This window comes from Idiotropiscis lumnitzeri, chromosome 9, assembly GCF_059441095.1.
Source record: "Idiotropiscis lumnitzeri isolate Australia: NSW breed Sydney's pygmy pipehorse chromosome 9, RoL_Ilum_1.0, whole genome shotgun sequence".
In the NCBI taxonomy this organism is placed as follows: Eukaryota; Metazoa; Chordata; class Actinopteri; order Syngnathiformes; family Syngnathidae; genus Idiotropiscis; species Idiotropiscis lumnitzeri.
The window spans coordinates 9,027,283-9,052,269 of NC_142399.1; the positions used below are offsets into that span (position 1 = coordinate 9,027,283).

Below are 24,987 nucleotides of genomic sequence, written 5' to 3' on the forward strand. Positions count from 1 at the left end.
ACTGCCGCCGCCCTCCCCTCCCCTTCGCTTCCTGTTCCCGCCGCGTCCCGCAAAACCGGCTTCTCCCTCCATTTCTCACCCTCCATCCGCCTCTCTCCTTCCTTCGCCTTCCACTCGATGGCTCCCTCAGGGGATCTTCCTTGAGCATTAGCAGAACACATCCAATGTCTCAGCTACATGATTTCATGATATGATTTGTACGGGGGATTTGCAATAATCCGCAAATAAAGTTGAAAGCGAACGACTCCCAATAAGAGGCGCGCGCCAGCGAAACCGAAAAACCTTTTTAAGATTTTCTTTATCGTCGGCGGCACGAAAAACGGTCGTCGCCGCGCTAGATGGCGGCAATTTAGCGGCGCGCTCCTGTTTTGTCTTTTTATGATCATGATTAATTCGCGCGCGCAGGAAGCCGGCTGATATGCATAATGCATCGTCCCCCTCATTTAAATGTTCAGTTCCTCCCGGTAGTTCGCTCCACACGCGCGCCAGCTCTGCACTTGTCGGCGCACATGTGATATTCTGCTGCTCCAGCAGGATGTCACGCTTTGACCAGGTGATTAAAATCACACGTAGACCAGCGGAACTTTTTTACAACGCCAGGAGATAGACAGCCCAAACCCGGCATATTTAAATAAGTCAGGGTGGGAGAAAAAAAAAAAAAAAAAGATAAATCAACACATATCGGGTTAATTTGAAATGCACTCTGCATCTTTGATGTGAGAGCAGCTCACAGGTAAGTGAGGGAGACAATTAGGGAATATATGTGAGTTGAGGAGCTGCATACTAAAAAAAAGGAAGCGGTGGGGGCGAATAAAAAAAACGTAAATCACTATTTCCCCCATCTGGCCCCTACTGCGTCGAGAACTGCAGCTGAGGTCCGATTTCAGCCGTCAATCACAGCCCGCCGCGCGGTGGGGTGCGCATCCTGGTGAGCGAGCCTACCCCCAAGTCATTAGCGCACACGCTGGAAGTGTACGGAGGAGTGCCCGGCATCGCTCCGCTCCGCGCCACGGTTTAAATATCCCCAGCCTGTGACAGGATCAGTTTAGCGATCTGTAGGATTGATCTCCTCTTTAAAGTTTTGCCTGAGGCGACTCTAATTGGGAACGAGGCTGCCTCCGACTCCCCTCACTCCCTTAACTGTCAGTCTTGGCTTTGTTTACTGAGGACATGCCCAAACCTATTTACTCAATAATGAGGAGACGTGGTGGGGATGCTGCTGATCACATTCACGCTCCCAGCGGGACTCCGGCGTGCCGGGGAGGGCGGAAACATCATTTTAGACTTTTTGGGGAGCTGCTGAAAGTTCGCTTAGAACGCAGATGAAATTTTCATCTCTCGATTTGTATGTGAGAGACAGAGAGATACAGGCAGACAGAGAGAAAAAGCGAGAGAGAGACAGAAGGGGGGGGAAGAAAGAGAGAGCGAGAGAGAGCACTTGTCAACCTTCAGTGCTTTTAACATTGTTTTTATCTGTCATGGCGTTCAGTTAGCGTAAATAAATCATTCTACTCTAATGCCCTACATATGTTCTGTTATATTCAAGGCGCGTTATTTTTAGAGCGTCAAATCGCAAGAAAGGCTATGCAGGTTCCACTAACTGAACCGGCGGATGGCGGCCATCTGCCTCGACGGATTGGGTTAAAAGAGGAAGATGGAGGCTGTTGGCACCGTGAATGCTCATCAACATTATTGGGACAAGAAATATTCAAAACTGCACGCAGTATGATGCAGCGCAGTTTGATACAAAAATTGCAAAATAGAACTGCAGTGCATCTGAGGAAAAACGAGGCTTTGCACAATCAGGATTTTTGAGCCGATCACTGATTTAAAAAAAAAAAAAAATCTCTTTACTTCACAGTCACAGCCCATTGAAATGAAATGAAGAAAAATAATGACAATTAAATCTAAAAATGTATCTCCAAAATCATGCTAAACATTCATTACACGAAAAAAATGGATTCATGGAATTATTACCATGAGACATTAGCACAATAAGCCATCATAACGATATTTTGTCAATGGCTTGACTGATTAATCGTCAAAACGCAGTACTCAACCACTTTACAGTCGAAAGAAGTCACGACATGACATGGGTGGTGGAAAGTTGCGCTACTTCCACCCAGTGCCCGGAAGCAGGAGTTCAGTCGAATAAGAGGGGGAGGGGGGAGAAAATCCAGTCAATTGAAGCAGTCAAATATCCATGCCTAATTAGTATAAATAACCATAATGATGACAATGGTAGCAGCACCTATAGGAAATCAAAAGCCCTCTATGTACACGATCGCTCGGGGCCCCACTGGAGCATTTCCTGTCACTTTGCATGAATTCCTCAGATTGTCCCTCTCATTTAGCTTGTTTTCATTTGCGCCCGGCGACAAAGCCTTTGGTGTGCATGGCGTCGCTAAAGAGTCCATTGATGCCTACTGGGATTATAGATGATGAAGTGGAGAAGCTGGTGCTATCACGAGGACACAACGCTGCTCTTAATAGAAAAGCATTTAGGAAAAGGCGGTGGGGAGGGAGGGGGGGGTGGGGGGGCGATGAGGAGGGGGTTGAGGGGGTCTTTCTGACACTCCACTGATAAGAGGCAGCTCTTCAGAGGTGGTTGTGTGTACAATGAAACACGCTGATGGGGATACAATGACACACATGTTGCATGTGACAGGTGGTGATTTAGATGTGGGCTAAAAAGGCGGAGGAATAATAAGACCCCGCCTTCAAAAAAACAAAAAAAATAAATCGGACGGCGGGAAGTGAGAGTTTCACGAGGCCTCCGTGTAGTGTTTCCTCACTACGGTTATTTCCCTCTACTTATGTGTTTGATTTGAGGCAAAATGCATTGTCATTACTCATATCCGGGCCCCTGACAGGCTGCAGAGGGACGAGGGAGAGGCGGGCGAGAGGAGTTAGCGCACAAGTGGCACGGGAGTGGAGGCGAGATATGCAGAGTGGGAGAGCTGTCAGTTTGAGGAATGAGGCTGATAAGAGGAAGGGACTCGGCAGATGGGCAGAAGAAACGGCAGCACACTTCTCAATTAAACATGTAAATACCACAAGCAGGCGGCGGCGGCGATGAGAAAACGTTAAACAAACACGGCGCCGTGCTGTGATTAGCGGCTCAAAAACGCAACCACCATTTTTTTTTTTTTTGCCGCTTTTCAACTCCAATGAAGCGCTTTAATCCTGTTCAAGTCCTGCTTTACTTGCTTGACTGCGGGTTTGCTTTTCCCCTCATCGTGCCCTGCGGACAAATGTAGTCACGCTGGGCATGATTCTTCAAGACTTTTTTAGCTGGTGACCCACATTTCACTTTTGGCTGCTCACCGAGAACCCAAAAGCTATCAAAAGAGATTACTTATTGCGATGTACCAAACAATATATAGCTATGAACACACTTTTAAAGTAATAAAAACATATTGAGAAATAACAAAACGTACATCAATCTTGGCCAAATATATGAATTATAAAATAAACCGTCAGTGATGGCTTTATGTGGGCATAAAAAGCAGGATGCAAGAGAATGTGACATACAGCAATCCCCCCCAAAAAAATAGGCTGTGCTGAAATTCAAATTAACATCGTTTCAAATCACCTGTGTAGCCATCTAGTGGTCGACAATGGCACTACACCCAGAAGGCATCAGAACAAAATTGTGTTGTCAACTGTACAACTGTATAAGCCATCCATTTTGGATAGTGCTCGTCGTTTTTTGGGGTTCTAGTGGTGGTGGGGGGTATCCCAACTAGATTCGGGGCAATCCTGGACTTGTCTCGGGTCAATCACAAGGCACATATCGACAAACAACCATTCACACTCACATCTTTGCCCAATGTAGTGTCTTCAGTGAATCTAAAATGCAGCTTCCTGGATGCCAGTACTGTGACCCACACACCAAAATTGAATGCGATCCAAATAAAATACATTATGTTTAGTAGAAAAAAAAAAGAAAAAAAAACACTTGTGGTGACAGCTATGAATTTCTGAGAAACTGCACCGCTGTACGATGGCCTCACATAAAACTGGTCTGATCCAAAGTTTGCGAAAGTCTACACAAGACTTCTCGAGCTAATCAGTCAATCACTTTTTAATTGCCCTTTTTATCACATTCCTATATTAATATTTCATCTATTAATTGTCACTTTCACACAGGCGGCCTCCTCGAGCGCTCCCCGACGCGAACGGCGGGTGGTATCTTAAACACCTCTGTAGGCAGCGTGGCTGACATTAATAACAATGAGATTGGCATAAGCACCGGCGCATTCTCGGGCAACATTCACAGTTTGACATTCAGGCCAGATGCTATCTCAGCGCCTCGGCGTACGGCGAAGGCGGCGCGGAGACAGACATCTGTCACTTGTTACCTTTGAAGTGAATGAGAGGAGCCACGGCGAAAGTACACGTCGGACAAAAGGCCATTCTGACCGCGGACCCTCGGTGTTTACAAACGGAAGAGCGAGAGTGACAGGAGAAACTCGAGATGAATGGATCACCGCTGTTGATCTCGCCGGCTCATTCTGTGTGCTAAGTTATTCCGTGGCTGCTAACCCAGTAGGGGGGGGGGTGGTGTGTTTGGCTGGGGGGGTGTGCGGGTATGGAGTTGGTAGGGGGGGGGGTACAGGAAGTTGAGAGAGGCAGACAGAATGCCTGAAGGACTCTGGAGGAGCAGAGAGCTGTAGACTGAATGGGAAAAAAAAAAAATCAAACTCCCCGACAACTGACTGAACACTTCTCTAACCGGAGGTAGCAAACACTGCACACGCAGAACGCACCTTATTAACGAGTGGATGATGCTACATTAAGGCAATATTTGCAATAGTGGGGAAACATCTATAGCAAGCGCGGCTAGTTTTGGAGAAGATAATGATGATTCAAACACGGTTGCAATGCTTGGAGACGATGCAAATCATCGTATACGCTTTTGATATGTGCTGTGGTTATCTCGTGTTAGGTGCATATTTGGGAGTAGCATGAACAAGAAAAAAAAAAAGGATCACTTAAGGCAGATGTGGGCAAACTACGGCCCGGGGGCCAAATGCGGCCCGTTCAACATTTTAATCCGGCCCGCTGAACTTGAAAAAAATGAAATGTATAAACCTTGTTCATGTTTTATATTCTAAATACTGTGGTGTGTCAAAGACAAATATATTGTTGTAATGCTTTTGTTCACTTTCATTTAAAATTAAATTTTTCTCCGATGAGGTGAGATTACCAAAACACTCCATCCATCTGCTCTTTGTTCGGCCCCTCTGTCAAATTTTAGAACCCATTGTGGCCCACCAATCAAAAAGTTTGCCCACCCCTGACTTAAGGTGGCCACAATTGTTTAAAAAAAAACACCAAAAAAAACGACTCCAACTTCTGATGTCATTGACTAGGCCACGCCCCTAAAAGCATAAACTAGTTACATTCTATACAATACAGTGCAATTTTTATTTATTAAAAAAAAAAAAAATGCGGAGCGCTGAATCGGATTAATGATAACGAGGAAAATCAATTTGATATGAATATCAACATTTGATATGCTATCACTGGCGTTTAATATTTTCCCACTAAAAGATCTGAGCACAGCGTCCCATTGCCGTGATGTCATCTCTTTTCTGCTCGCGGTCACTCGGGGGCATATTTGCAATTATTTTGGCCTCACTCATCCCAGTCTTTGGTTTTTGGCAGCCTACGCAAGAAACGTCCGCTGCTGTCAGACTTGGATAGTATTTCACTTTTGTTTAAAATCACATATTTTATTTTATTTTTTTAAAATAATAGTTTTAAAAATTGATGACAACTTTTCGTACAAATTTGCTATTTCAACACCCCACTCAATTGCGCCACGATTGGAACAATGGCCGAGTATTAATTCATCTCTTGTCAAGCCTCCTCAGACCTGCTTCTATTTCAGTTGCACGTCAAGTGAGAGCAGCTATATCTGGCTGGCAATTAAGCCGGTCCTGCCTCCCCTTGATGCTTGATTAGTCCGATTGATGGAGGAGGCCATATGTGGCGGTGTCAAAACTTGGCAGACGGGCGCCATCCTCTCAAATGAGAGGCAGGCAATAAAGAGGCAGGCTGCCCAGAGTGGGTGCACGTATGCAGCACCATCCCCCCTGGTGTTTCCTCCAGAGGGTCTTCAGGGGTGGGGAGAGGGAGGGGCGAAAGGGGAGGAGGGGGGGGGGGGGGGTGTTGTGGGTTCTCTGACCACTCCAGCCAAGTTGTGGTCAGGGCACACAGAGGTGGTGTCACAAGCTTCGGGCTTGGTGTCTGCTTGGAGGGGGCGGTTGAGAAGGGGGGGGGGGTTGATGGGTGGCGCAATAGGCGGGTGGGGTGGGGGGTCGTTAGAAAGCAGAAAAGATATGGCCCCCTTCCCAATCTCGCTCAGAGACAACAAAAAGGGAATGCTTGAGAAGGGGAAGCAGCGGGAGGAGAGCACAAAGACAAAGGCGCGGGCAAGGTCAGTGTAGCTAATGGGCCTGAGCTGTGGGCTGCCTGGGGCTAGGCACACTTCTGTTCTCGCTCGCACACTGGGCCTTCAAAGCGCCTTCAGTCCAGACCCGCTCTCCTCCTCGTCCTCTCTCTCTTCCTCCCCGCTCCTCCACTCCTCTCCCGCTCTTTCTTCTCCGCCCCGCTTCCATTTGTGACACTTCCCCTCTTCAAAAAGGCATCGCGCAGGTGCCTTTAAAGACACGTCCCCTCCCCGAGCCACCAAACTCCTCACATGCGTACTGTATCAACAATTAATGGACCCTCGGTGTACAATTTTTTTTATTTGACCAAAACGGTGAGCGGGATTGATCGGGCAGGCTCGCCGCAAGGTGGACGCCCGCCTGGAAGTGCGGCGTTGTCGTCAGGTTGGCTGGCCGGCGTCGCTTGGCTCCACTCGAGAGCTCCTTTAATGTGCAGCGAAGTAGAATAAGTGAGTGGCGGCGGGCACCAGCTGAGCTCGCCGTCGTCTTCGCCGCTGCCACCTGACACCGGGCACCAGGCAACGTGCTTCTCTTGGCAAACGTGGCACGGCACACATGTCCCCTCATTTGGATGGAGATTTCGGACGCAACGCACAAAAAGCCTCGCCTGCCCTCTTTCCCCCTCCAAGACCCCCCCACCCCTCCTTCGACTTTTTGACGGCATCATAATAAATCCGGGTATCTTCTTGATCATGCCCCATGTTCGTTTTCTTCTTTTTTTTACCCCTCCCTTCCTCCCTTCGCCTTCTTCCTCATCTTCTCCAAGACGAGTTTGAAATTGCCTGCGTCAGGACTTTGCTAATTAAAGTCATACTTTCAAAAATGCCATAATAACTGTTAATTAGCTTGATGCTATTTTCAGCATAATTTGCTAATTAGTGGAAAACCTGTACAGCGTTTCTCTCTAATTACAGTATGGCTCCGCACGGCGCATCTGTGCCTTGACTCCAAATGATACCATTACAAAGTCCCGTATTACGCGTTCTCTCAAAACAGTTAATTGCCCGCGCGGATAGTGAGATACTTCAGTCAGCTGATTTTTTATGGTAATAAATGGACAGACACAAGCTTCCTCCTCCTCCGCCGCTTCATGTTTATGAAATGTGAGAAAAGAAAACAAGCTTCTTATGAGATGCGCGCCGAATATCATCTCGTCTTTCTGTGATGATTTCAGCGCGAGACTGGAGCTCTGTTTTTTTTTTTATTTTTTTTTTTTTTAAATGAACTTTGATTTATTTCACGTTGCAACCTGGCCAAGGAAGGAAGTCGTGAGATTGCAATGAAAGCGAACGAGGCGAGGGAGGCCCGTGTAAATACAAGCGGCAACATAATGCGACCGTGCGGCAGTTTATTAGCGCCAATGTAAATATGTTGTTGTCCCGGCGAATTACGGACATGACCACCGGTTGACCCCTCCCCTCCCCCCCCCCCACCGCGCTGATGTGTGTTGCAGCGTGCTCACATTATGACTCATTACGTGCGGCGAGGAGCGTGATTGGCACGACCCCGCGACCTCCGGCACGTCGTCCGTGCCCATCCTCCTACCCGCCCTCCCCTCGCCCCGGCTCTTGACAGCCACCAGTCTGACAGCGACTAGCGCGGGCGCCGGCTAATTAATGCGCCACTTCAGAGCCCCTTTCATTTATAGCTTCTGAAAGGCATTATTAAATTAATTAAACCACCAAGAGTTAGTCATTATGAAATCAGGAGGTTTACATGGATGACAGCGTTTATGAATTAAACATCCCCAAAGTTCCTCGCAGGAGATACCCCGAGCTGCGAGCGGGTACCTAGCGCGACAGATGTTGCCCCCCCCCCCCCACACTCCACCCCCCACCGTCTCCCTCCCTCCTCAAGCTAACCTGTATTGCAAGCGATTTAGGTCTCATTTGGGGCTTTGAAAAGTGAAAGCAGCGGAGAAAGAGGTTGAGGATAGCTAATGAGCAGAGAAAGAGAGGGGAAAAGGAGGTCAGCGGCTCTGTTCATGTGTAGACGGTACAGATGGTTCTGTTTTATACCCAACAACAATGGCGAGCATCAATTTGTTGTGCGCTCCATCATTAATAGATCGCTACTCTCAGATGAATTTGCCGGCTGGGATGGGCTGTCTGTGTTTTTTTTTTTTTTGTTTTTTGGTGGTTTCCCGTCGAAGGAGTCTACATTTATAGCCCGCAAACATTTATAAAGCTGTTTTTAAACTCGTGTGATGTGAACACTACAAATGGCACGTGAGAGGGAGCCCGTAAAGTCGGGCTTGGCCGCGGGGTGTGGTGGAGGGAGGGGGGGGTGGGGGGTGCACGATGGACGAGACGATCTCCATCGTGAGCTCCCCCTCCTTTCCCTCCCACCGTTCAGGAAGTTTGCCAGCTCCCCCGTCTTTGTTTACAATGCCGAGGGAAAATGTCAAAAGTGCTGAGAAAAATATCCCTGGAATATCTCCTTTTTCTTTCTCTTCGCCGTCCTAATCTAACAGTTTACTGAACTTGATAAGTGTCCTATCAACATGCTAATCAAATTACTTCGGAACCAAAATTGACAGTTTTCATTAATTATACAAGATTATTCTAATTGCAATTCAAATTTATTCACTCCGAACAGAAGGTATTCAGTAATATTTTACAAAATTTGCATATTAAATGGAGGGAGTTGTGCATTATGCATGGTAATGTATGCACACTTTCTTATTTTTAACTTCACGGCCATATGTGGTGTCGTCGCCGGAGCAGGTGAAAAGTCTAAGTGTGTTTAATTTGCTTGACAAACATGCGGCTGGAGCTTGTCAGGGGGAGTATTGTGAATGCCAATCTTTATTCCCTCTTTATTGATTACCCCCAAACTGGAAACATCTGGAGGTAAATGGCACGGCGCGAGACGAACCGAATCGTGGGATTAGTACCTTCAATGGCTGAATCACTATCAATTACTTGAATGGCATAATTCAAGTGCGCCGCATACAAAGCTACAGTAGCTCGCCTTGAGCCGGGATTAATATTGCAATTTAACGTAACAATGGAAGCATGGGAACGACGTGGATGCCGTCCAAATTCCAACCCCCCCACCCCACCCCCCTCCTCATTGACGTCGTCGGGCTAATGCCGTTATCTCAATACGAGTGTTTTTAATTCCTAATTTGGGCTTTTGTTTGTCAAATGAAAAGGCTTGGGCGCATTAGCGGGCGCACGCTTTTAAAAGGTAATGCATTCTGTGAGTAAAACAACCTTATTTATTCACTCAGACGCGAAACCCCCAATTTGCTCTTTGTTTTTATTTCCTAGAGCGGGCAGTCAAGTGCAAACAGCTTACTGGGAAGCTGTTTACTACTGTATATGACAACGAGTGTGTGTGCGTGTGCGTGAGGGTTGGGTGGACCAGAGGGGTGGAGGGGGGGGGGGCGGGTGGCTGCGTGGGGGCGGAGCCTCCTCCAGCTCCACAGGCAAGGTCTTGTGTTGTAATGTGAGCGTAATAATTATCAAACAGCATCGGGGGGCTCCGGGTGTGTGTGTGTGTGGGGGGGGCTTTAACAGGGGGAGTGCATGTTTGATATGTAGAATGAGCCCACAGTGCATCCAGAGAGGGTGACTAAATCGCACGGTTCACGGATCACATTAGTATGGCTCTGCATCCTGCCTCACGCTATAGGTGATTTCCATTTAGACACACATTTCCACAGCAAGATAAATATGACTTGAATCCTAATTTCCCTGAAGTAAATATAATACAAATACAACATAATACAGTGTCAGGCCGGGCAGGCTAATAGATTACTAGCGTGTTTTCCATTTGTATGGTAAGTGGTGAACCAGGGCGGTGGGCCGGGCGGCTAACAAATTGAATGTTTAATCCATCGGCGGTGGAGATTGAGGGGATCGTAGGGTTTGAAGCAAGATCGTAATCGGGCACGTTCTCCTGTGACCGCCGGCGTATTAGATGTTTTTACTTTTAAGGGGCCGGGAGAATGTGGCGGGATTATCGAGAGGTGCAAAGTGGACGATAAACGCCATAGTTTTGTCTGTTACTCGTCAAAATTGCATTTGGCTTCAGGTGTTTTGTGGCGTCATCGCCGAGGCGGGTTTGCAGAAATGTACTTGGCGTCCTTGGTTGAAGGCAGAGGGAATTCAAACCAAAAAGAACACGTAGAGCAAGACGGCAATATTTTTCATTCGATTGTTTGACGGGAGCATTGTTGAGGAATTCTGGCTTAGGCAATATTTAGTGAAGTGGCCACAGGTGAGAAACTGGAACATTTGTCAAGGGCCCAACCGATTTTTATCTGTCAGACTGTTAACGTATTTAGAAAAAGTAGAGCAAACTTGACTCAGCGGAAAAGCTCACAACTTCGCTTGTACTCGCGTAAAATACAAGAACAACTTTCAAAATAAAAATACTGCATATTTACATTTCACTTTGACTTGATGGTCACTGTGCGGGCCGCTCAGAGCTTGTGGGCGGACTGAATGTGGCCCCCGGGCCGTATGTTGCCTAGCCCTGGCTTACGCTGTTTTTCAGATAAATATTTACAGTGATGATGACAGTTAACAGCGTGTTATGACTTACATACAAATCCGGGTTACATTATGAATAGAAACTTTCATGCTGTCGAATGAAAACTTGACTCTTTCTCACTCCCAAAACAGTTTTATATATATATATATATATATATATATAGAAAAAATCTTTATGCCTTGGAAGTGGCACTCCAAAAATTGAAATGAAAATGAAAAGTCAGCAGAATGCCCGTGTGTAATTTGTTCCATATTTTAGCAGCACAGATATTTCTGTCAATTTGTAAGTTCAACAAAATTCCAATTACGATAAAAAAAGGTGCCGTTATTGTTTCCCACTTGTATTGAGGGTCTTCGATTTATTTTAGCAACAATTTTTTTAATTCGTTTGTATTGCGAAATCTGTTGGCCAAGTTAAAAACAAGTCAAACGCTGATGTAACAACACAACTTCCTTTTTCCAGTTGAGGATTGTTGAGCCTTGGAGGAGGTCCGCAGTCGACTGAGAGCCACTCCACTCGCAAATGTTCCCATTGTGGAAACACTCCATTATATCCTCCAGGCACATATTTATATCTCTTAAAGCAATGTACTTATTGGGCCTTTTTGGAGAGGCAACATTAGCGCCAGCTGCACGGCACCTCGTAGAAAGTGTGACAAATTGCCAGCTCCATATAGCTTAATCTGTTTACGGCCGTGTTTGTGTGTGTGCGGAGTTATTACAAACTAATTAAAGAAATCACTTTGATATAATTAGTCAGATTTCAGGAAGCTCATTAGTAGTAATTTGCATGAAAAATAGGCCCTGTAGTGACGCTTTCGACCCAGCTACTCGATTTGCTTTTTTTTTTTATCTGGTTACACATCAACCCCCATTGTTTGTTGTTGGAGGCGCTCAGAAGTGGCCCGCAATATTTGCAGTCATCGCCCCAAGAAGCGGCAGGGTGTCTTTCAACAATTTCCTCCCCTAAAGCCACCCAACCTGGATGTGGCGGAGGCAGACGTGTGCCATGTGTGTACGCGAGGCGGGGAGGAGTGAGTGGCAAAACGCTGTCTATTTATGTGTCAGTTTCCTGACAAAGAAGCGGGCTGACAAGCGAGGCTTTCCCTCGGCGGAGCAGGGGGGCTTTTATTCACCGCACTTACATGCCCGGTTTATGCCCACAGACTCATGTGATTTGCAAATCACACTCTTTGAAAAGTCACAAACGGGGCGAGACACGCCACGCTACGGCTTTGTCAGGCGTCTTCACACACAAGAGCTAGCTGTATCGCTAACAGCGCGCTTCGCCACGGAAGCAGCCTTCTCTTAGCATTTGGCTGCCTGTCACTTTTTGGGCAACACATGCGGTCGGCGCCTTCATGCTTGGGGTGTCTCCTCCCTCTGAGGCTTTGCCATCCTCCCTTTGGACTGACAAATACATTCCGTCTCGGAAAGGAAAGAAAAAAAAAATCCTTCTATTACGTCATCCCATTGACAAATGCTATGCTAGCAGGCAGGAGGACGCTACGCTAAGCCTTCAACATGCTACAGATGTCTCTTTTCTCACAGTAAGATTAATCATTTACTGATGGAGAAATTATATACAGCATAAATATTTTTTAAAATCTAAAAATATCTTTATCTCATGTATAAGTACCTTTAATAAACTGTTATTTAGTTTTTGCCATGTGATGAAAAAATTATCAACTTATTTACCTATATTAAGAAATCAAAATTGGAGATGTTCCAAGTCTTCTATTTTAAAAGACTACTACAATTAAATTTGAATGTTAAAAAAAAAAAAAATGTTCACTAAATATAACCACAAGGAGCTGGCAATACAGGCTCAATTTACAATATTTTTTCAATGTGTGATTCTACATTTATTTAGTTTTTTTAAAAAAAAATGACCTAAATATGTGTGCACTGTTTTTATAGTGCATGGAGAAAAGGCTAAAAAAAAAAATAAAAGTAAAATTTTTAAATTTTTCTTGTACCTAAATATTTTTTGCGCTAGAGCCAGACCTTTTCACGTGAACTTTAAAGATTAAGCGTCAACTCGTTTAAGGATCCGCAGACACCCTGCACAAAATTTTGCTCATGATTCTTGAACGCGATACTTTTGACACTGTGGTCTTAGTCCGAGGGCCAAAAAACCAACTCCTGTTTATCATCCGTCCCCCCTTTTTTCCCACCGTAGACAAAATCCTTCCCCCCAAACATGGGCACAGAGAGGCACTTGTGTGACGCTGATGTCACACAGCCCTACCTGGCCTCCCGCGCACAAAAGCTAAGGTATCATTACGAGGCGCACACAATGGCCATTCAAGCAAGTCGCAGCGCTCCTCCGGACCGGGGAACAATGTTATTTTTTGTCCCTGCATTATAAAGACAGAGTTTTTGCAGGAAACCTGACAGACAAAACCCTTTGGAGGTAAATGCTCCAGGCGGCTAGTGGGTTTAATCTTTTCCCATTAGCATTTAGCTGCCCCCCCATCCTCACAACACAACACCCCACCCACCCACACCCACACACACGCACAAAGAGCATATTTACAGGGTCAAAAGTAAAGCCGAGGCGTCTCAGGAGACTTTCTTTATGCTGATCTTTAGGATTTATTGACAAGACTTTTGTGCTTTCATTTGTTGCTAATTAATTTTGCAAGGGGCTAAGGACAAACAACAAGGAAAAAAAACCAAAAAAAAAACTGGCAGAAATTGCAAACATATTTGTGATGGCGAAAGGAGAAATACAAATTTCTCCCACCATGCGAGCATATTAAATATCATTAAGTCCTAACGCAGGCTTTACATCATATAATAGTTGTAATGTCAACAATACAACATCTATGTTAGAGGGGCAAAGGGGGGGGGCTGTGCCTATATGTGTGCACATTCACTTATATGTTGTGTGCACACAAATGGGTGACGTGCTGGTGTGTATGTGTGTGACTCCATGTGTGTGATTCATTCCAGGGCAGTTTTAGTCCTTATAAAATATTCATTTTGGTTGTGCAGGGCCCTGTAATTGCCATCTCTCACCCTGAATTATTTATACCTCGCACAGACTGACAAAGCTTTGCCATACGGCCCCAGATGAATCAGAAAGCAGCCATCTCTGCTGCCAACAGCACTGGGCTTTCACACAAATATGGCAGCCACGTCTCTCTGCCTGGCCTCTCTTAATTTGACATTTTCTCCCCCCCCCCCACCTCCTGCCTTTGTCCTAGGTGCACCGAAAGGTTACCTGTTAGCTTTAAGCGCCGAGCCGCTCGCTGTCTTTCTGTCTCTATTGCCAACCAGCCCACCCCCCCCCCATCCTCTCCTCCTTTGCCTACATGACAGTCCAAACGCTGTTTTTTTTCCCCTCCCTCCTTTTTCTTCTGAGAATGCGCTAATGTGGCGGCAATGTCAAGAGTGGCTGCCTCATGTTTTACGATGGCTGACCAGTCCTGACAGCCACTTTGGATGTATGTATTATACATTAGTAATAATATGATGTCGAAATACACTCATACACGTTTGGGCATGCATGAACGGACAGCAGCAGCAGAAAAAAAATAAAAAAGGGGGACGGGTGTGTGTGTGTGTGGGGGGGGGGGGCACTGACTCACGGGACCAAAGCGCATATAAGCACATGCAAATATGAGCAGCGTCCAAAATAGCTGCTGAGTAAATGTCCAAAGCCCCCCTGCTGGGGCTGACTGTACAGCTGCGTTCCTCTGCTCATGCCCGGGACTGATCACTCCCAGCTACCACAGGAGACCAACGCTGTATGGCTCTCATTGTAGAGCCTTCCAGAACCCCCCGCGTCCGACACCCTAAATACAACTATTCACCCGGGCAGCTCACTCTTAACACGTGCTTATCTTCCGACGGACGAGTGAAGGGAGGTGCTGACTGGTATTTCCTCAGGGCCCCGAGCTCCAGAGCTGACCACTAATCAAAAGCACCATATTTTCTGCTCCGGAGCCAAAAAAATAACCAGGAGATCCCTCTTTGCTTCGCAGTTCGACACATACCGTAGCTATCACGTCGAGAAACTCGCCATATGGTATCGCAAACAAACAATACAGAAATGATACGGCCGTTGCAATTTGGGATAGGCAGAATAATCGATTCAATGGTAATAATGAGTCACATCTTGAAGTAATTGGGCCAAAGTGGAGTTCACACAAATGTTTGGCGCTTTTAATTGCGTCAGCGTTGAGCTACAGCAACAACGAAATGGAAACACGTTTCTATTAATTACAGCGGGTCCTCGGTTTACGACGGTGGAGGTTTAACAGTTACGAGCGCTGCGCAATTAAACAGCATGCTAACGTAGAAGCTGTTTGAGAAGTGTTTTCATACAAATATTTACTGTAATCGCCACTTTACAACTGCATTAGCGCAGTGAGTGATGGACTACAGCACTTCAGACATGCACAGATTGCTTGTTGAGAAAACTATACCCCGCCTTTAACTCATTCACTACCAGCCAAGTAAAAAAAAAAAAAAAAAAAATAGATCTTTGACGTTTTTTGCCGTCAATGGCAGTAAATGAGTTAATAGACAACTCAGCTCGAGGCTCATTTTAATTTTTTTTCTCCTGGATTGTACAGAAAAAAAATGCAGATGGTTTAATGATTGGCTGAGGAAGAACCCGATGCATTTTGGTGCTCATCCAGGTATAGGTGTTTGTGAATAATGCATGGATGTTAATGACAAAATCCAGGCATCTTTTCAGAAGGCGGGTTTTCAATTTGGTGCTGATCCAAATGAGGGTGGCTCAGCCTTGGCAGAGGTCTGCACTCCACTGACTGACAGCTGATCATTTTAATTGGCATCATCATCACGTGCTATTTACGTCTGAATACCAAACACATTTTGGGTGTCGTATCAATGGTTGCAACCAGCGTGTGCGTGCGCGAGAGGAATTTTCTCCGACGACGCAAGACTAAATTGTGCAGAATTATTGATGTTCTCGCGTCCCATTACATTGTGTTCAAAGTACGCGGCGGACAGTAAAACAAAGAGCAGCATGCAACAGTACACAGCCTCAGCAGCATCTCCACGCGAGGGGATGGCGGCGGCGCATGGCGGAGAGCTCGGGGCTAAACATTGCAGCGGGGCTCGGCCTGCTGGAGCGACACACGAGCAGACGCGCACGGCCTCCGAGTCCGGTCTTAGACTCGTGATGGATACTTAGTGGGAGCTACGCGTCTTTTGTTTAATCTGTGACACTAAACCTCACGCTCAAAGCCTGCGAGGGAGCTAGCACGGAACGGGCCCTGACACCGAGCCATTTGTGAAGACAAGCGATTCTCTTAAGTAAGAGACTAACAGTGTCCAGAGAGAGAGAGCGAGCGTGAGCGAGAGAACAGGAGGTGAGAAGGATGACTGAAAGTAGCAGAGAGAGAGTTTCCATAATGAGTCCTGCAGCCATGGAGTAAATGAAGAGGGATTGACAGAATGAGGGATCCTCAAGTGAAATAATGTCAATGCCACTCTGCCCATTAGAGAGGAAAAGGGGGGGATGGGTGGAGGAGAGGGTAAAGAGGGATGAATGGAGGGACACAGCTACATCTACAGGGCGCGCAGGAAGCGCATCAATTATTTGTGACACCCCCGCCACACACCCAGCACTGAAAAAAATATGAAACAACAAAATGAACTGACAACAGCAGCAGGAGCGGCTCGGAGAGAGGAAACACGGGAGGGAGGAGGGGGACAAGTGCTAGAAAAGATCCAATAAATTGTATCAGATACGCAGTTGAGATATTTGATGTCGAACAATAATAATCGCGGTGACATCTGCCGCCCCGTCCCGAAAGAGCCGCGAGCGGAAGGGGTTAATCTCCCAAACCCAATAAGGTTGGATAGTGAGGCACTTGTTCGCTGATAAAGAAGCGATAGGATCTGCTCGGGTCGCTCCCTGGGCGCTTGTACACGGGGTAGAGCAAATATTGTTAATGTGCTGCTGTGGTTGACTTGGGCTAAGGCGAGGGAGGGAAAAAAAAAAAAAACAGCCCCGAAGACACCGGTGAGGCGGAAGACCCGAGACAGAAAATGGCAGCCTTACCCGACCCGGCCTCCCAGGGTACCTCGAGTTGCATACGTGAGTGTTCTAGGGGGAAGATTAAGATCTTTAAGTGTCTCTATTTCTTCTTTTGCCTTGTCACAACAGGGATCTGAATGCAGTTCAGTGGAGTGCCTAATAACCGGAGCAGTAGGTAGGGAAGGCGGGAGGCTTGACATTAAGACCCCGGCGTTTTGGAAATCCGATACGCTATTGACCCGCGCGCAACTATCTCAGCGCAGAGATCTGGTGTCAGCAGATTGTAGCGCCGTTTCGGGAGCTGTTCCTTCGACAGGGGGGCTCCTGTAACAGGGGCCCATTGAGTCTGGGAAGGCAGCTGGGGCCTGATGGGCCGGGGCCGGCCGGTGATCGATACTCACCGCCCCGCAACGGATGACCTCACTGTCATGGCTGCCGGCTGTGGACACTGCAAGCTAGTCATTAGTGGCGAGGCACCAGTCCGGGAGCTTAGCCTTGTCAATACCTGACTCGTATGGATACTTTTGGCCATCTGTCCGTGTATTGTGTGACAGGCAAAGCTCTTGTCTCTTTTTTTTTTTTTTTTAAATGAAATAAATTGACGATATTGCGCCACTCACTCAATAATGCAACACGATCCTTATTTGCCCTCGTCATTCCAATCAAAGAGACGGACATTTATGCATGAGTGACATCAGCCTGGCAATTAAGCTGGCCATATAAATGAGAAAAGGCCCTCATCAACTCGTCTGTTTGTTTTTTTTTACTCACTTTCTCTTTTTTTTTTTTCCCCCTCTGTTTGATGATAGGAGAGGGCGAGCTAGAATTAGGGCGATGGGTCTTCCTTTGAGTGTCAGCCTAAAATGATCAGAGTAAAGATAAGAGGGTCTAGCAGCCCTCAAATCAGTCAAAGTGCCAAAGTCGGCCTTTTTCTCCTCAATTACCGGCTGTGTGAAGCCAGGGAGTGGAAGGCGCCGAGCCTGCTGCATTACTAAAGAGACAATCTATTTCCCCTTTGACCAGAGGGAGAGAAATCATTATGGCATGATTAGTAGCTTCGGCAGTGGGCGAGCACGGAGGTACAACGGGAGAAGCGTATTAATTGCCGCAGACTGAGGCGCGAGCGGGATTGTTCTAATGTTGATTTGTGGAGCGGCGTGACTGGCAGGCCGACATAAAAGCTGATGTCAGCTCTTAGTTATACTGGCGCGCGCACAGCAGCTCGATGTCAAAATGAGCTCCAGCCAGCGCTGGAAGTCTTCCCCTTGATTCTCGTCGATGTCTTCCTCTTTGTCGATCTGCCCGTTCTTCCTCTCCCCATCACTGCCCACTTTTCTCAGGTGGACGTCACCCCGCCCCTTCTGTTCTCTCTCACCTCCAACTGATAGCTGCCTCGGCCGATTATTTCATCCGGCCCGGGTCCGCCGAGAGCCTCCTCTGCCGGCTTTGGAAGAGCTTTAATTAGCCATGTTAATATCCCCTTCATTGGCCTTAATATCACTCAACACCTTCCTCCATCTCAGCGGCCACCAGGGCCCCCCTGTCCTGTCAGAACAGCTGATTATTGAGAAGGATAGCTTTAATCAAACCTAATTGCAGTTCATTCTTTCCCACTATCCCCCTTTGCCCTCCATTGCCAACATCTAATGGCAGCGACGACTTGATATCCCATTAAAAAACAATTAAACAAGCTCCTTTTGTCTCCGTGCGTGCCAAAACAAGAGCACAAACTTCTGTAGATATTTAAGAAGTGAAAGAGCGGGAGAGAGAGGGGCCTGGTCTTAATTGCTCTCCTTTCCACGGAGGACCAATTTGCGCCGCGCTCATGGAGAATCTTAACCAACTCAAACGTAATGGATGCTATAGGACCGCCGCCGTGGACGATGAAAATTAAGCTTATCTTTTTAGCGGCGAAATTGAGCTTAATTGCCTTCATAACAGTAAACATAAAGGAGCTTCTTTATGAGCCCAATTTCTCGCGTTTATTGTTTTGGTACTTTTTTTTTGCTCTCTGGTAGCAGGAACAGTGTGTAAAAAAAAAAAAAAAAAAAAAAGAAAGAAAAAAAGTGTCCATGTCCAACTCGGAAAGTAATGTGTTTGTTTTATGAAGTCAGTGCATTGTTTGGCAAATGTATTCCATCTCTTGTTCAGACATAAATTGTGAGTGTGAAGGAGGCGCGCACGCAAACACACACACACACACGCGCAAACACACGCCGCCTGGCCTTACCCAATCTGTATGAGAGGCGACAGACAAATAAAAGTCGTATTTCAGGTCTGCTTTCCGCAGATGTCTGCTGCTCTACATTATGACTCTTCGGGGAAATAAAAACAGGGTCAGGGAATTAGAGTACATAATGGTCATTTTGATGATCAGCCAACAGATGCAACCCGAAAACACAGTGAACACAATCAAGTGAAATGCTCTAATGACAAGTCAGCTTTTTTATGGCCTCGCCGCACACCAACAGGCAATCAGCATCCTGGCACGGGTTAAAACGTCTTTTATTGATGTCCGAGCCAAAGCTCCTTGGATGTGGAGGGAAAATATTTTCTCACCTCACCTCTCCCTCCCGGGCCCTGCGGGGCCAAGTACAAGGTATAGGAGTCTATCGAAGAACGCTTCGGAATGACCAGCGCATGTGTTAATGTGGCCGAGGTTAGGAGGGTCATTCCAGACGCTGATTTACGGCCTGGCCGCCATCCCACCGGGCCAAACGGCAAGTCTTAAGTGTTGGGAAAGCGTCCTCGCAGGCCACACAAGCCACCGTATTTAGCGCAATGAAATGGCCACAGCGCTCCACGGCGCAATCTATGGTAATCCGATGAGCCGCCGCCATTGTGTGGTCCCGCTTCGCAAGTACAATAGAAAACCACAGAAACGACGGCGAGTGGGGGTGTGAAGTAAATATCACGGCGCTTCTGACAGCAACATCAGTCACCATTCTGCGACGGGACGTTGCGAAAAACAAGTCGCTCTCATTGTTTCATCCGCGCCGTTGTGCAACGTCGCACAATAGGCTGTCACCGGGAAGCGCCTCTCTCATCGGCTCGTTGTTAACCACCCCCCCTCTCTCTTTAACTGTTGCCACGTCTCGAGTCGCATGTGAGGGGCCGCTCCAGGGCGGCTTCATCGATAAATTCTGCCAGAGCCGTGAGAAAGCGCGCGAGGCGGGCTAACAAACCGGCCCGGCCCAGATCTCACTCAGACGTGACATTTGTTCAGAGACGATTAGCCAGGTTGTAATTTGTGGCATAATTGCCTCACCCACCCACAAGTGCATGGGGTGTGTGTGCATGCGTTAAGCGTGCGTCTGTGTGTGTGGCATACGGCGGTCCCAGGAGTGTCCGCCTAATTGCCTGACAGGACTATAAGTTTTGTGGCGCGCTCTCACCTTGTTAGGTCCTTTATCCCTGATGCTCTTCAAACAAGACCTGGTCACAGGTGGGCCTCATTTGCTTCCCTATTGAACAGGAGAACTTTAATTGCACAGGGGTGTCCTGGGATTAAAGAGGTGGGCGGAATATCAAATGACTTTCCGCATGTTAGTGGCAGATGGGTGTTGGGAAAGACCCGTGAACTCAGGTGAAGGCGATGACAAAGAGACTGATGGTGTTGATTCCGAGGGGATAAATGTATCGATTTGGCAACGGCGGTTCCAACCGATGCTTGATTGCGCCGATCAACTGCCCTGGCTGCTCACCATGTTATCGGATCTAATGAGATATAACATATAAGAGCTGTATCAATAATTATGCAATTTGTAATATATATATATATATATTCTGGATCTCAAGTGGAACTGCTCTGATGGACGCGCCAAGTATAGTTGAGAGAATGTTCACAGCTAAACTTATTTCCTCTCTTGTTGTGTCCTCTCATCCAGATTCTTCCTCAAGTTCTTCCTCAAGTGCAACCAGAACTGTCTGAAGAATGCGGGGAACCCACGAGACATGCGCAGATTCCAGGTGACTGAAACCCACTTCACACGTCGCGTCCCGTCTACTGCCGCCTTCTCGTACAAATAAATCAACACACGCTCGCACATGAATCTAAATCTATTATTGGCACTGGGGGAGGTAAAAATATAAAAAAAAAAAAAAAAAAAACAGGGCGAGGAAAGTCTTATGCGCTCTGGACGGAATATTTATAAGGGAATCGCATCTGACACAAATAAAGATATAGGATTTAGCGGTGCCATCAATTGTGTTCCTGACAGCTTTCTGAGCCTCAGCACAAGGGGGGAGGACCATCCCAGCACATGTAACAACAGTGTTAACTCACAAGCTGTCTGACAGCGGAAATTCATACCTGCATGTATGCGCGAGCATGCACTCTCTGTCACACTCACACACATTCATATTTTCCCTCCTTGCAGCAGCCTTGCTCACATGTGTGCACACTTAAGTATGCACACATGTAGCACTTGGAGCCATCTGAAAACCATCATTGTTGTGGGCAAGCAAAATGTGGCCATTTACACCAAAAGGACATGACCACGGAGCGCTTTTACTACTTCTTTCAGCCTTCCCCGTGTCTAATGTGTCAAGTCCAGCCTTGAAATGATCGACCCCCATCTCAATTGATAATTGTTTTATCCCGACACTGCATTCGTCCGTCCGTCCCACCGTCACATCGAATCGAGACGGGCGGAGTTTAGAGCCATTTGCGCCATCCGTCAGGATGAGGACAAACGAGCGGAAGGGCGTCTTGCTGGGTGAGAGGTACTCAGGTCGGATCCAGGAGGAAGGCCAGACATGAAAGAGACAAGACAAGGGTGTCCCGTCCTGATGTCACTGCCGTCAGGCCTCCCCTGCCTCCTCGCGTATTCCCCGAGGGCGAATGTGGACTGATGCGTGACAGACACCGCATCTCGCTTCTGTGTCAAAGGCTCGGCAAGAAGAAGCTGCACAGCACTTTTCGGAGAAGCAAAAATGTACATCATGTCTCCCTTGTCGCGGGTCCAACAGTTAATATAGTGTTCTTCCTCCCAAATAGATTTGCCAGATGCTCCGCCATAGGTGTTTCTTTGGCCAAACTTGTGTACTCTGAACGCCTTCAACTCCACTTATTACCCCCAAAAACCAGCTGGAGGCCAGAGAGAGCCCAATCCATCATCCTCAGCTTGGCCCAGCTCTGAACCTGCTCCAAAGAATGGAGCTCTTTCACTTCCCCTTCTCCCTTTACCCCCACCTCCAGCAGTCCCAAAAACTTAAAAAAAAAAAAAGCACCCCCCTAAATTCCACTGCTCCAGCGAGGTCACTTACCGGCGAGGCAAACCTGAGAGGGGGCTCTCTGTTTCCGGCTCAGACACACTTTAGCCATTCACATGTGGCCTCACTGTTTGGAGATGTGGTCGGCGAAAAAACAACAACAAAAATAAGCATTATGAAATATGGAGTGTGGTTTGGAATCCGATCCTAGCAAAATGTTTGTTGAGTGATGGGAGAGAGCACGGTTCAGCTACTAATGACTCCAGTAATATTTTAAAAGGGGGGTGGGCCCCCTCCATCTTCAAACAGATGCACACGCTGATCAATAATCCTGAGCTTTGAGCCGTGATGACAGTTGGCGGAGTGGCTGAACGGAAATGTATTTTGGAGGCTGAAAAGTCAATTAGCCGTACACAAACGGCAGACACCGAAGAACAAAATGGCCGCTCGCGGTAACGTGATACAACCAAACAAAATTAGAAAACACGCAACACGTACGCCCACTTAGCGGCGATTATGTCGCTAAAAGTGCCATCTTATCATCTAACCAATCTCTTCCCCCCCCCTTCCTGTAGGTTGTCGTATCGACGACCGTCAACGTGGACGGCCACGTGTTGGCCGTCTCCGACAACATGTTCGTACACAACAATTCCAAGCATGGGCGAAGGGCTCGCAGACTCGACCCTTCAGAAGGTACGCCTCCTTATCTGGAGAATGGTAGGCACATTTTTTTTGCATCTTTTGTTTGTTCACCCTCTCGCCGTTTTCTTTCCCATCTTCTGCCATCCTACCAGCGCACCGCTAGTAGCTTCTAGTACATTAGCGTCTTTTAGTCTTTCCCTCCATCACTCCCATTTTTAGCCCCTTTAGATATCTTTTTGTCAACCGTTTGCCATGTTTGGAAACAGTACGCGCTACTTTATTATTTCAGAAACGGTTTGAGAATACACCTCCTGGTTTCCTAATGCACCTACATTTGTCCTAAAAGCTCATGTGAAACATGATCAAATTGCTTAAGAATTTGGCTGTGAGGTCAATTTCCTGTCATTGGGTTCTGCAGATTTAGCTGTGAGAGAGCAGAAACAGGGGGAGGAAGGAGAAAGGGTGTGGGGGGGGGGCCTCGATTGTGTGTGTGTGTGTGCGTGTTGGGGTGGTGGTGGGGGTGACCTATGAGAAAAACAGAACTTACTGTTTTTCTTCCAACTGATTCCATATGATAGACTGATTGCCTGCACAGCCGAGAGAGAGACAGAGAGAGGGAGAACGAGCAAGAGAGAGAGAGAGAGAGAAGGACCACCAAACCATGGGAAATTCAAAAAGCAAAATGCACAAAACATAACCCCGTGACCTGTTCGCTTTCCACTCGCATACGGTTGAAGGCTTGTTGAAAAAAAAAAAGAAAGAACAAAAAAAAAAAAAAGAGGAGTGAACAGACTAGAGGCAATTGTGCAAATTGCTTATCTTCACATTTCAAGGGCCAATTATGGCTGGGCAAACAGTTTATATACACCACTGAGTGAACTGAGCTTCTCGACACATTAATGGCCATTAATGGTTCTACCACCAAAAGCAAATGTAATGTTTAATACAACAACGACGACTAATAAACTACCAAAAAAAAAAAAAAAAAAAAAAGAATTCAGCAGACAATTAATATATCTTGGTGCACTCCGCAGTCCTGGTGGGGCAAAAAGCTAATCTATTTGTTTTTGTCTTTATTAATGACTCCTCTACTGGAGAACAAAATCAAATAATTAAAGTCCTGCCCGGAGCACCAAAGTCATTATGTTCGCTGACGTTCTGTTTGTGTGTTTCGCATTTATGACACGATAGGTGTGGATCGCCTAGCAACCAGTTTCTTAATGAGGAGAGCAATTAAAGAGGTTGAGCCCTTGCCTCCATGTTCCCCCACTCCCCTGGGACCCCCCCCCCTACATTTTGTGTGTGCGTGTGTGTGTGTGTATTTGTGTGTGTGTTCTTTACAGGTTAACCCAACCCATGCTTTATTCCTCTCCTCACCACACTCTTCAAAGCAGCAGAGTGACACCCTGTAAAAGCGAGAAAAGAAGCGACTGTCAACCGCGCAGTTGAACACGTCTTTTGTCTAATAACTTTAACACACCCTCCTGATGCTTGACTCTGTGTGCGTGTGTGTGTGAGCTCTCCTCCACAACACCATCCCCGCCCCCTCCTTTCTTCCCTCTCTCTGCTAATATAAAATGCGCTTTGTTTCTCTGAGACTCCCGCCATGTCCAGAAAGGTGCCGTGACACTCGTGGGCAGGCATTTTTTTTTTTTAAATAGCAACACATTCTTCCTGTGGATTTCACAAAGGCGAGAAGCCTCAGATATGCGGCTGGCACAGTGACTGAGCCTTGTGTGGCTGAGGCAGAGGAGCATCAGTCTCTCTCCCTCTCCCTGCATCATCTGCGCCTCTAGCATTGATCAAGAGGTGCTGCCCCCTATTGGCCAAATGGGGGAATAGCCTGGATTTCACCATGTGACTTTGAGGCTATGTTTTTAGCCCTGTTTAACGAGCATACTTGTTTCCATTCAATCTAGTGGAGCGGGGCCAAAAAAATTAAATTATTTGCTAAAATATTTATTTTTTTTAAATCCTTAAACGACCAGAAATGTTTCCTAAAATAGTTTATGATATTGTATGTACAGAAAACAATCAGGCTGTGAAGTCAGATAGTTTCCATTGATTTGTTTTTGGTAGATATCCGCATTACGGTACACCGCCACAATTTAATTAAAACCAATGCAACTTTATGTATCATATTTAA

At 46.8% G+C, this 24,987-nt stretch overlaps 1 protein-coding gene across 6 annotated transcripts in view; it reads left to right on the forward strand.

Moving 5' to 3' along the window:
- The window catches only part of ebf3b (EBF transcription factor 3b), an 84,049-nt gene that overhangs the window by 34,358 nt on the left and 24,704 nt on the right, over positions 1-24,987 (forward strand). For 4 of the 6 annotated variants that reach the window (XM_088304287.1, XM_088304288.1, XM_088304290.1 and 1 more), the window contains exons 7-8: positions 20,873-20,954; positions 22,775-22,892. In XM_088304287.1, the coding sequence (XP_088160413.1) occupies positions 20,873-20,954; positions 22,775-22,892 (200 nt within the window). Of the gene's footprint in view, positions 1-20,872; positions 20,955-22,774; positions 22,917-24,987 lie in introns of all 6 variants that reach the window. The other 2 variants (XM_088304286.1, XM_088304289.1) reach the window with 1 other exon arrangement.